We start from the raw sequence: 12,744 nt of genomic DNA, 5'->3' as shown, positions 1-12,744 counted from the left end.
GAATGCCTGGGATGAAATGTGTTTCACATAAGCTTCTAAACACCCTTTGATTTTTTTCCCACATTAAAGTGTCTTTTCTCTTATTGATGAAATAACCCCTATAAATTCACAGACCTTAATGGCAGGGTAGATCATTAAGCTTGCATATTTTCATGTTTAAATGTCCTGTTGTTTATGTCTAATCTGTTACTTACCAGGGAAACTTGGACCAGTCTAACATTCATACATTAAAAATTACCCTAAATGCCTGCTGCAACCCAGTGACTAAATTCAATTAAAGGCATATTTTCCTTCTTTGTTTTGTGTAATAAGCTCTTGAGCAATTTTCGTCTCTAACATAATGTTATTTTCCCCACTGTCTGCAGACACTTGTTTGTTATTACTAGGTTACTGGCGTTAATCTTACTGAATAAGGGGGAAAAAAATAGCAGGGGAGCAGATAGCTTAAAAAAAAAAAAAAATGTATAGGCATTTTTACAAAGTGCTTCATGATATGAACCGATATGAAAAATAGCAGGCAAATCAAATTTTGGTTACCCATCTCTGACAAAGTTACTCCAACATTTTTATTAAGAATGAAAAGTGATATAATAATTGACAGCTGGGCCAGCCTCAACAACAGTGTTTTTAATTCACATTTCAGAGTCCTCCCCATTCTTATGTACCTTTCACATTCCAACATTGCTCAGCATGCCGAAACAGTAAATGCCCTTGAGCCCTTGGAAGTTCAGATTTTGAGCCCAAGTTAGCTCTGATGGAAGACATTTGCCAGAAATAATAAATTCTTTAAAGAAGAGCTGCTTAATGGTGAAGCAATAACTGCTGAGCATGTGGCTTACTGATACATAAGATCTTTCATAAGCGCTAGGAAAGGAAAAAGGACATAAGAGAAACTGCCACGGTGGAGAAGGCAGGATGTCCCAGTGATGGGGCTCTGTGCTCAAAGGACACATGGTTCTACTTCTCTCTTGGCTGCTGACCTACCATTTCATCTTGGAGGTGGGAGTTCACCTCTCTAGGTCATTACCCTTCTCTTCTTGCCATAGACCTTAGCAAAAGCAACTTTGATGATAATTGCAATGAAAACAACCAGAAGAATCTGAGTGGTTGCTTTAGGTTTGTAAGAAGCCAAATTTTAAAGGCACAGTCTTTGGGAGAGATTCTTCCATCCATTTTTCATGTGCAAAGGGTGATGAGATGTGTGAAGAAGTCTGTGACAACTTTGTGGTGCTGCCCCTCTTTGCCCAGCCATATGGTGTCCTCTGAAACAGTCTGGTCACGAGGGGTTGGTGGCAGAAATGGTCTCAGAAAAGAGATTGGGGATGATGAGAATACCAGAGGACTTTTAGGAAATATGATAAGAATATGGAGACTGCTATTGTCTGCTCAGATTGCCCTTGCCATTCCTGGCAAGATATTTCCTTAAATTTAGGAATTAGGAAACTTTTAGAAAGAGCAATTTGTAACTAAAAATGACAAATAAACTAAGATGGATAGATCTAAGAGGACTTGCCTAACTTCACTTTGCAGACAAGCAGCAGAACCTTGAAAATATTCCAGTTTCTGATGGGCAACTAGTTTTGTTTTTATTATATTATACTGGCTTTAGATTTCAAGTGGTCATATCATAAACACATTCCCTTGATTCCCTGATTGCAATCTGGTAACTAACTAGAGAAAGCAAACAAATCTGAATTAGTGAAACACATGCACACAAAAAAGGTTAAAAAAGAAATAAACTTACACTATTATCTTCTGCCTTGTATTTATATTCCACCTCTTTCATATTTTTCAAATTGAGTGTCTTTGCTCTGTAATCAATACATAGAGAAAAATCTGTACAGTAAATCATTAGAAGCCTTGAACAGAAACAAAAAGACACACACCCCAAACTACAGCATAGCAGTTTAAAGGTCTGACAAAGCAATCTGCATATTTTTGTGATTACAGACCTTATCTTTTCTGGCAACCATCCACTTAAAGAGTAAAAATTTTAGAATTATATCATTTTTAAAATATGAATAATGAAATTCTCTGGTGAAGAAAATCTTAAATTTCATTAGCTGGCAAGAGAGCTATTTTCAAGTCAAGGTAGCTCATATATAACCTATAGCTTCAAAAGTTAAGTCTAATATTTTTTAACTGCAAAATCATATCGTAAGGAAAGGGAAAATAAATATGTAGAATAGCTGTGGGTCATGAAAAATAAAGATATTTTATTTGTCATTGAAATGGACACGTCTTTAAGAAGCAGAACATTGCACTCTAGCCATCAAAATGGGGGACTTACTGGAAAGGGCCAGTATTCCTGTGCTCTCTACACAGTGAAAAGAGAAAGTTGCCTTGGAAAGGGAGCTCAGCGTAGGATCTTCTGATTCAATACATCCTTTGCAGGAACACATTTAACTGCAGAAGACTGTGAAACTAGCTAGCCTGTGACACAGATGCACCAATATACAAGGAGTATTTGCAGGTATTGAGGCCAGATAAATGAGCCTTTCAAATATCAGCTGTTCTCTCATCTTTGCATAAATGGAGCTGTGGCTGTTGCTGGTTTTAATACCTTCTGATACATAATATTTACCACATCCAATAGTCTGTCATCTGAACAGAAATTTTGCAATAAATAATCCATGGTATTTTCCTTGCTTCACTCCTGCTAACGCTTTTGCTCATGACTGTATGGTTTACTACAGGTTATCTTGTTAACCCTATCTGTGCTGTACCAGTTTTAAGGCTGCTACCTTGTTCAATGCGTTTAGGTGGCATGGACAAGCGTGTGCAGCTTCACTGAAGAGCAGAGAGATCACTGGAAAGAGTCTTATTTACATTAATTAGTGCAGGTTCAGACTGAGGTCTCCACTAGATCAGGCTCTTTTGTGTTAGATATCCATCCCTTTCTTCTGTTGGAGAACCTCTAACATCCAGGCTCAGGGTAAAAACAACATGAAAACTTGCCTTTTGTTTCACTACCAGAATATACCAAAATTTTAGTTTGCTGAGTAGCACAATGTTATCACAAAGGTACTGATTGATTCAAGCAGAAACTATCTCCCATCATTTTTAACTGCCTTGAAATTTTGAACTATTTTCATGCTGGTTCTGCAACTTATTCTGTGAGAACAGAGCTGTGCACAAATGTCTAACACCATTAACTTTAACAAGCATTTAATTGAGCTGTCTATATTGTGCTTAATTTCAGTGGGATTCAATGATCATGCAAACAACTGCATGCAAGCAGCAAGTAATTTCCAGGACTGGTGAGCTGTGAATTATTTCTGTAGCACAAATCAATCATGAACTTCAGCTATATTTCCCTTTACTCATGATCCAAAGTAGCAACTATAATATATTAAAAAAAAAAAAAAAGAATAATTTCTGATTGCTCTAGTTTATTTATCCTGACTTTTCTAATTGATACACAGAACTTATACTTTTTGTTAGACATTAGAATAGCTGTACAGTTATGTTTCATTAATCTATATTAGCAGTGCAGTTGTCAACTACCAACTCCTGTGCAACATAGTACCTAGGGGTTTATAAAGGCTCTTAGTTACTAAAGCTTCCCAGACATACTTTCTCCTGAAGGAGCAAATAAATATCTAATGGAAAAAAATATTATTAATCTTCCTGTTGATTTTATGCTACCTTCACATAATGAATCATACAGAAGTGTAATAATAACAAAAATCACAAAATAATACCATTTTATAAAATGTTTTAGAGATCCTTAGTCTACAGTAAATGCACAGATGTGACTTTTCCTTTTGAATTGTCTTATCTTGCAATTTTCTGCAACTAAAAAACTGAAGTTGAGTTGTTAAATTTAGTATACCGTATGCCTATCCTGACTGTGAAGCAATATGCAGAAAGAATACATAATGATGTGCTAGTAGAACATTTCAATGAATTGTCTCTTACCTGGGAAAGCGAAAAATCACGATTACTATAGTGCAGACAACGCCATACAACAGTCCCACATTAGCAGCAAAGCATATTGTAAACACATAGGTACTAACCCATATGCTCTTTAAGGAGGGGAGCAAAAAGAAGTGATTAGTTGTAAATTTTATAGTAATGTGCGCTTTATGAATCAGAAATAAAGATTTTTAAAACTAAGAGAGTTTTCTCAGATGTGAACATTTGGATCTTTGAACTGGCAAATACTGAAGACTGAATTAGCAATTAAAATAATACTTCCCCGTGGGAGGCCACATACAGCATGGCACAGCTCATCCCAGTGCTCACAGAGGTTCCTTCCAGGGTTACTTAAAATAGCATTTGTGCTTGTGCTAACAGCTTAATTCACAATGAATTCAGTTGTTTTGGAAAACCTGTATTTTATTTTTCACATTGCAAATTCTTGTCACCTTCTTCACTGCACAGATTTTAAATCCTCCTTTCCTTTCACATAATGAGGTGCCCTAATGAGGTCACATACAGAGAGCGTTTCTCCCACTAATCATATAAGTGGGAATTATAATTTGCAAGGAGGCTGATTAAAAGTGGTGTTTATCAGAGTACAGCTGACTAAAACAACTCTATAATAAATAAAAATTACTGGGGAATTAATTCCTTCCAGTGGAAATGGTAAGATTTCATATTACTTCCCCATCTTTCAATATTTGATTACTAAAGCTTTGGACTCATTTTAAATACAAGTTTAAAAAATACACAGAAGCATATCTGAAACTAAAGTCACTTTGAGAAGAAATTTAAAATGTTAAAAAAACTTTTAAAAACTTTCACATTTCCATTTCTCCTTTATTATTTTCTAACCAGAAATGATCACTTTTATTTCCATACTACAATGATGTGTACAGCTAAGAGACATGCAGATTTTACAATTAAAAGAAAAGTACAAATTACTTGATTTCTTATACCAACCCAATTGTTATAATAAAGTACATATTTCTTTCCTTGAGGGAGCCTTAAGCAAGGACTGCTATCTAATATTTCTATAAAAGGTGTTAAAGAAGAATGGAAAGTATTTTCACTCCTCTGGATATACAGATCCCCACAGGTGCCTGTTTCAAGAATTGCAGTGCTTCTTGTTCATGTTTGCAGAATAACAGATCACATTACAATGGCACAATCAGTATTAAGATTATCCTTTCTCATGCTTTCACTTAACTCACGAAAGCCAGAGACAATAGAATACTTTCAGCCTAACCACAAGAATTTTGCTTGAGCAGATCCCAGAACTGTTATTTTATGAATTATAAAATGTAAGTCATACCGTACTAATTTGTGCTTCACAGAGGACAGAGTGTTACGTGAGTCTATCGAGAGGCCTTTTTCATCTTCAAGATTCCTAACTACTGCAAAAGAGTTCTCATTTCTTCAACAGGATGCCTGCTAGGCAAACAGGTAAACTTAAACTGTCCTCAATCGCCAGTTGTATTTTAACATGACATCTTACACAAATTGTTGTGCATATATTTGCAAAGACTACCTTTATGAGCAACAGATATTGAGTTCTGATTCATGAATAAGAAAGTAATGCTAAGCTTTATAAATCCAATATACATTTATAAAGAAACTCACCTGGACATGGAAAAGCTAACAAAACTACTAAAAACCTGAGAGATCAAGAATTAGCCTATCTTAATAAGACTGAACCCTTGACAACACCTGAATCCACTTCAGTGCAATCCAGTTAAGCTGCAGACCTGAAACTCATCACATCTAACTAAATCACTGCTGCAGACCTGCAAAATTCTTATGTGTCAGAAGAAAACACAAAGCATAAAACCCCAATACAAAGTCTGCATAGGAAGAATCAAAGCCAGAAATGCTTAAGTACTGCTGAGTACTGAGAAAGCTAGTTAAGTGCCTCTCCAGCAGTCTAGTATCTTACATCTTAACTGTAATCAGAGACTGCCATTGTTGTAGAGCCTGAGCCAAAACAATCATATGCTCATTAGTCAATCACCTTTTCAGTGCTTTGTATTGGCCTGGAGTCAGTACTTCTTTAATTAGGGTAGCACCAAACCTGTAGAAAGAAGTTATGTTGATCTGATAGACTTTTTTTTTTTAAATTCATGGGTTATTGCAAAGTTCAATAAAGAAGTCATAAAAATACCAAAGTTTTCCTTGGCAATTTACTTCAAGAGGGTTATTGCATACTCCACAACAGATAGAATCTAATCACTCTTCAAATCTTAGCAATAATATATTATAGGCACATGTTAATTTCAAAAATAAAAAAAAATCCACCTTCTAAGTATCCTTGTACTGTACTAATTTGGAGAAAAACTCTAAAGAGGGAGAAAAGAAACAAGAAGAAATGGATTTATGTCAACTGCTGTATATATTAGAAAGTATCAGAAGCACTGAGAGGTACAATGACTGTGTACAGCAGCTGCCTCCATTTAGACTTTCCATTCCATAGGGTCTAATCATCCACCATTGATGACAGTCTAAAACTGGCACTTGGTAGGAAAAAGCATATAAATAAATTGCAGAATACTTTCTGAACCTAGGGCTAACAATGCAATGCTAAGGTATGGTGATAAGAAATGTTTCTGTATGAGTTTGAAACCAGATTACGCATTTCCCTTTTTCCTTGCGAACTGAGGATATGATCAGTTATCACCTGAATGGGTAGGGTTCCTTGCACTTAACTATCTGCAACACAGCTGTCTGATTTCCAACCATAATAAATGGATTTGGTTATGAGGATGAAGAAAATTCAAGGTGCAGTTCATCTAACTCCTACCTGGTTATGGTGTTGCTTAATGGAGGAGGAGATGAACATGACTCAACTGACCAGTTCTGCACTATGTGTAATGCGAGGCTGTGATGAGTTGCTCAGATAGAGGCCCATGCTGCAGTCACCACCATATAGCCAGAAGGAGAATCCCATTAAAGCCTGCTTATTCAGGAGCTTTCTCAGCAGGGAAGATGCTGGAATCCTGGTTCTGGCTCTAAGGACTGAGTGACACGGTCATACTCCCACATCCTTCTGCAAACAAATGACTAATGTGTGCATTCATCCACAGCACACCCTTCATCAAAACTTAGGATTCAAGTGAAGACCACCACAGCCATAGAGCAGGAACTGCTTAATGCACTTAGGGACATGGTTTAGGGGGAGACTTGGCAGTGTTGGGTTAACAGTTGGACTAGGTGGTCTTTAAAGGTCTTTTCCAACCTAAATGATCCTATGATAATAAAGTGGTATGGTAGTTCTTTAATATAATTTTTCACAGGCATTCCATCCACAATGGTTGAGACAGTATTTGTTTGCAAACAGCCCTGGAAACAGAGGGACTGATACAAATATTACTCTTTAAAAATAATTTGTATGGTAATCATACTTTCAATGGATTAAGCATTTGCAAATTCCTTCCCACCCCACTGAGACCAACTACAGCACAAGTAATATAACTCATAGTAGCATATTCACTAATGCAGGAAGAATAGAAAATCTCCCTAGGATGTCGTAAGCTAGAGGCATTGATGTAAAATTATTCTCACAGAAGAGATGGTTTCCTACTTCGTAGAAAATTGTCTTTATAGCAGAGCCCTGAGAGCTCTCAGAGCCCTCTCACGATTCAGGACCCATGTGTGATGAACAAATTTAAAAGGCCATCTTCCTCCTGAGGATAATATGTGAAGAAGTTCTAAAAAACCCCAAGAAATTGCACTAATGAGCTCCAAAATTTTCAAGGAAGACCCTTTCCAGGCCCTCTCCTCTAAATATTTTGACAAAATAGATTGGCAGGGTGTTTTATGCATGTCTCAGAAATTCGCAGTGGCAAGATCCTGGAGGATACTGGTCAAAAATGAGACCCTCATTCTTGGATCTACATTAATCACTGAATTAGTAAAATTCCTTACATCCTTTAATATATGTACATACAATTACAATTCATGCATCCATAACTACCTGTCATCCCAATGCCATGTTGGGAATGTGTAATTTTTACCACAAATTCTTGCCATTCTTCCTGCCTTACAAGTCAGGCATGCAACCTGGCTTTGTCTCAGCTGTGGTAATTTTCTGGTCAAGACATATGTGCAACTTTAAAACATTTTTTTCTCTTTAAATGTCAAAGTATTCCATTGCTGGACTTCCCAAATCCCTGCTATATAATTAACTCATGAAAATGATCCTTATTTTATTATAATGTTTCACTTAGAACAGCACCTTCTGAAATACTTTTCCTCCATCTTACTTTCAAGTCCAACTGTTAACAGCAAAGAGAACATTTTTCTTCAGCAGTCCATTGCCAGGCAGTAGTTTTATCTGTCTTAAAAGGCAGTTTATCTGTGATGCTGAGCCTTAAAATCAAGACTTAACAAGAGCTTCACTGGCCTTTTTAGTGATACTAGGAAAGTGCACTGTCAAGCTGGAGAATAAAAACAGCAAATTAGTCAAGTGGGCCTGCATAAGAAATTAGGCTTATAGAAAGGACAAGGAAATCAAATTTTGACCTGAGGACCTGACAAATGGGATATATTTACAGACTAATGCCAGATTAGCTTTCTGGCAGTTCCCAGAAAAAGAGGGAAAAAAATAAGACAAATCACTCTCAGTTATGCATATAACATATATAGTGGAATAGTGCAATTATTAATCTGAGATTGTTGAAGTCCTCCAACCAAGGTGTAGGGACTGACAGAAGACCTTAAGTGAAGCAGGAGACATTTGAAGATCATAGGGATGCTATGAACAGCAGGAAAGAGATCTCTGGAATAAGGACAGTGGGGTAGTAGCTAAAAAGCAGTCGAATGTGATTTGAGAGGCAGGATGTAAATCTGAAAGAAAAAGCCACCCATGGCTGAAAGAAGAGATTTCATAGAAACCCAGAATATCCTGTGATAGAATGAAGCAATGAAGATCCTCAAGTCCAACTCCTGAACATTATCTTACCTTCCACATGTAAAAGGATTATGTTTATAAAGAACTAATCAACAAATAAATATTATTCATACCACTTGTGTTTAATGAGATGCTTAAAGAAGGAGCAAGGTAACAAACTCCATAATACTCTGTTTCCATGCGCTATCATTTGCCAGACTTATAAGCAAAACAAACCTGACTTCAATGCTACATGACACACACCCTTCAAAGAATCAGTTCCAGAAAGGACAACTGCTAATTATTTCCAAATGTTTTGCTAGGGTTTATATCTTCAAAACACTTTGGATAACCTGGGTGATGGAATGATTCATTTCCAGTGTTCTGTCAATTTCTGGGGTGAATCTTTTCAGGCCAAAATAACACCAATGTAGTTACACAAATCACTGGCCTTGGTGGAGCTCCTCATAGCAGGCAGCAATGCAAGATCAATGTTTATAGGCTTACTTTAAACTATGCTATTTTGAGTAAGATGATTTATCCTGTCAAGCTAAGGACTGATGGTAAAACTACTTGAAGGTAAATCATTGCTCGAGTATGTTTAGTCAAAAAGATGAACCCAGCAAACTCCCGCATTCTGTAACCTCTCCTAGAAATGATGACAGATGTCAGAGATGTAGTAACGAACCACTCACACAACCTTTTCTGCCAAAACCAGAAAAGCAAAAATCAATCAGGCTAGTCTATCTGTGAAGATGTGTCAAATCTAGTGAGATTCCAGAATATCCTGCTGGAAAACATAATGACTTATTATCTCAATGAATTGATGGAGAAGATATATGTCTCTGCCATAACTATCAACATTTTAAGTCCATTGTTCCCAAAATAATTCTTGATCTGCATCATCCACCAGTTCTGTCACTGACATTATGGGTTAAGCTGAAGATCAAATACAATACAAGAGACAGAAAATATTTTCAGAATTTTACTGCTTGAGGAAGAAAAGATTTAATGAAAGATAGAGCTTTTTTTCTGGATAATACAAAAGAAACCCCTAAAACCAAGTTTTTTGCACCTCTAGTTTTCTGCAGCTAAGTCCAGAAAATCTCACAGTCAAACTTGGTGTTGTTTACTCAGCTCTGTTTCCCATACTTAATCCAGTACTCTATTAAAAATTTTTTATTCAGTCTAGACTTAACCATTACTGCTGTAGAATACTAAGTTACTGGTGATGTCAACAAAGTTCATTATTAACGCCAATTACTTGTATATCCCACCACAGAAAAGGCCTATATGGCCAAAATACCTTTCTGAGTACTGTTAACTCAAACATATGGGATGTCAGCATGTATGTATTTATGTAAGTGCATAGAAATTTTGGTTCCACTAATTGGCCATTACATCCAAAATCTCCCACAGAAGAGAAATCCAGGAGTGTCCTTACATATGGATTCATCTTTAATTTGCTAGGCGTTCTGTGCAAAAATCTCTCAGACTATTTAGATTTTGCATTCAACTAGATTTTCATACTATATCTCTTTTCACCTATCTTGTCTTTCTGATGTATTCCTCCTCTCATAGAGCAGAATCTTTCACTATGTTCAGACAGTAGATATTCTGCTTGCAAAATCTGAAAGAGTTAAGGCAATTTACCTACAGCACCCCTCAATATGCATATTTCTGCATCACTATTTTTCCAGTTCTGTTTGACCTGTACAGTCATTCCGTATTCCCAGAGGATGAAGATACCAAAATCTGTTCAATAATGCTACAGTAGCAAAAGCATGTTAAACAGATAGAGAAGACATAAAAATTAGACACGTATTTGCTGACATTAAGTTGATCTATCTGTATACACATCTGTAGCATTAGGTTTGATTCTTTATCATTTACTAAAATGTCATTTTTTTAATACAAGTGATATTACAGATGCTGTTCTTCTGAGCTGATAGTGCGCAAAAAGTACTACTAAATACCTTGCACTTGTCTCTTCTAGGGCCACAGAACTACTAAAGTTTAGCTAACAGGTGTTTGCCAAACAGTCTCAGGAAAACCTCCTTAGATTAAGTTTTACTTACCCAGTCTATTTTATCCACTTTCCAATATTTTTTTAAGTCACGGAACTGCATTAACATCCCCTTCAAGCCCACAACTATAATGCTTGCTAACACACACTGCAAAGACATAAAAACAAAAGCCATTTGCAGAATTGCTAGTGAAAACAATTTTTCTGCTTTTTCTTTAATTTAGCAGTTGATATCATAATTAAATTGTAGAAAAACTGGTAGGTGTTTAGAAAATGACATAAGCACAGGCGTCCTTGTGACAGATGCTAACAGCATCAACCCCCCCTATCCCTCTTTTTTTTGTGAAGGTAATCTACAGGCTACCTAATTGTGAGAAAAATGACAGAAGCCTCAGGACTACCCAAGACTCTTCCATGCATCAGCAGACCAGATACATTCTGCCACGGTCTGGAGGACAAAAGCAAATCAGCACTCAACTTCTATACAGTGAAGAATTTTAATTCCCCTTCCTCACTTCCTTCCCTTCTGCTAGAGAAGGCCTCTAGGGCAAAAGTCCATTAATTTTGAAGCAAACAAAATAATTTTTTGTTTTTTGAATCAGGAAGGAGGAGAAGATGGATGAAAAAATCATCTAGAGCCAAAAAGAACAGAGTACAAACTGATGGACTTGCAGTGTATAGATGGACTGAAAAAGCATATTAGAAGAGAAACAAATTATCAAGGAAGCAAAAACCAAAAAGTATTTTTAAAATATGGGGGAAAAGCCTACAGGAAACCAGTCAAAATTCACATACAATCCATATAAAAACAAATGAAAGTAGGGAAGAAGTATAGCAAAAAATCAGGACATATTGAGCACCCCTCTTCAAGCATCCTTACTTTGCATGGTTAAAATAAGCTATAAAAGGATCTGTGTTTGAAAAGTGAGAACTTTCATGACACCATGTAAACAATAGCACAAAGTAATTTTTAAACATGGTTGAGTTAAAACTTCATGTACGTACATGGCAGAATTGTGGATAATTTTAGAGCTGTGTTTTGCAGCTTTGACATGCCTCTAGTTAAAATTAACTATTAATTTGTAATACCAAAAGCTAGATATAGCTTATGTGAAAAGATGCCACCCTGCTTCATAGAGTCATAGTGTAGATGTATTCCATGACAGAGATATAGGAATACTTCATAATCTTTCTGTAAGCTTATATCACTATCTAAAATAATTTGTGTCAAATTTATTTGAAATGCAAAGTTGTGTATCATATGCATATCTTGGAGAAATATAATGAATCTTCATTAATTTCTACCACACTTTGTCAATTTACAAGTTCACAGCAACCTGGATGTATATTTTTCATAAACTACCTGCCAAAACTACGTAGAAGAGAAATTCACTTCTATATGCTTACATGATAGCCTATATATAACTATATATGTATAAAATCTATATGTCTTATGCTGTCACCTCTGTATTTTATGATTTCGAGATTTGTAGTGCCCTGACTATTCTTTCAGCCACTGAAATTAAATAGAGCTGTTTTAGAGGTTGCACTATCTTTCCCTGAAAGAAACTGTCATTAGAAAATGTTTGACATCTTAATCTTTAAAAAGGATAAGTACCATACCATAGGAAGCCAGTAGAGCAGAGGTCCAATTGCATAGATCACCACAAGAATTAATACACAAGAGATAAGGCAAGCCACCTAAAACGATAAACAAGAATTGCAGATCAGTCAGTCCAACAACAACAACAACAACAACAACAGAAATTGTGAAAAGGATAAATTATAAAATATTGTAGACAAAGTCAAGAATCAGATGTTGAAGGTGTTAGCTGTTAATGTATCTGTGCATTGAAGATGCATATAATTTCAATTTTAATCTCTGATTATTACCTTTAATCAGCTACAG

General features: G+C 36.0%; 1 protein-coding gene across 1 annotated transcript in view; it reads right to left on the bottom strand.

Annotated features, from left to right (window-relative positions):
- SLC26A7 (solute carrier family 26 member 7) overlaps positions 1-12,744 on the bottom strand; it is a gene marked incomplete at both ends in the record, with an annotated part of 65,651 nt that overhangs the window by 11,185 nt on the left and 41,722 nt on the right. The window contains 4 exons of the mRNA XM_082286952.1: positions 1,745-1,811; positions 3,922-4,028; positions 10,888-10,983; positions 12,459-12,536. Coding sequence (XP_082143078.1) covers positions 1,745-1,811; positions 3,922-4,028; positions 10,888-10,983; positions 12,459-12,536 — 348 coding nt within the window. The remainder of the gene's footprint in view (positions 1-1,744; positions 1,812-3,921; positions 4,029-10,887; positions 10,984-12,458; positions 12,537-12,744) is intronic.

This window comes from Coloeus monedula (assembly GCF_965178545.1).
Source record: "Coloeus monedula genome assembly, chromosome: 1".
In the NCBI taxonomy this organism is placed as follows: domain Eukaryota; kingdom Metazoa; phylum Chordata; class Aves; order Passeriformes; family Corvidae; genus Coloeus; species Coloeus monedula.
This window is presented reverse-complemented; position numbering and strand designations above follow the sequence as displayed.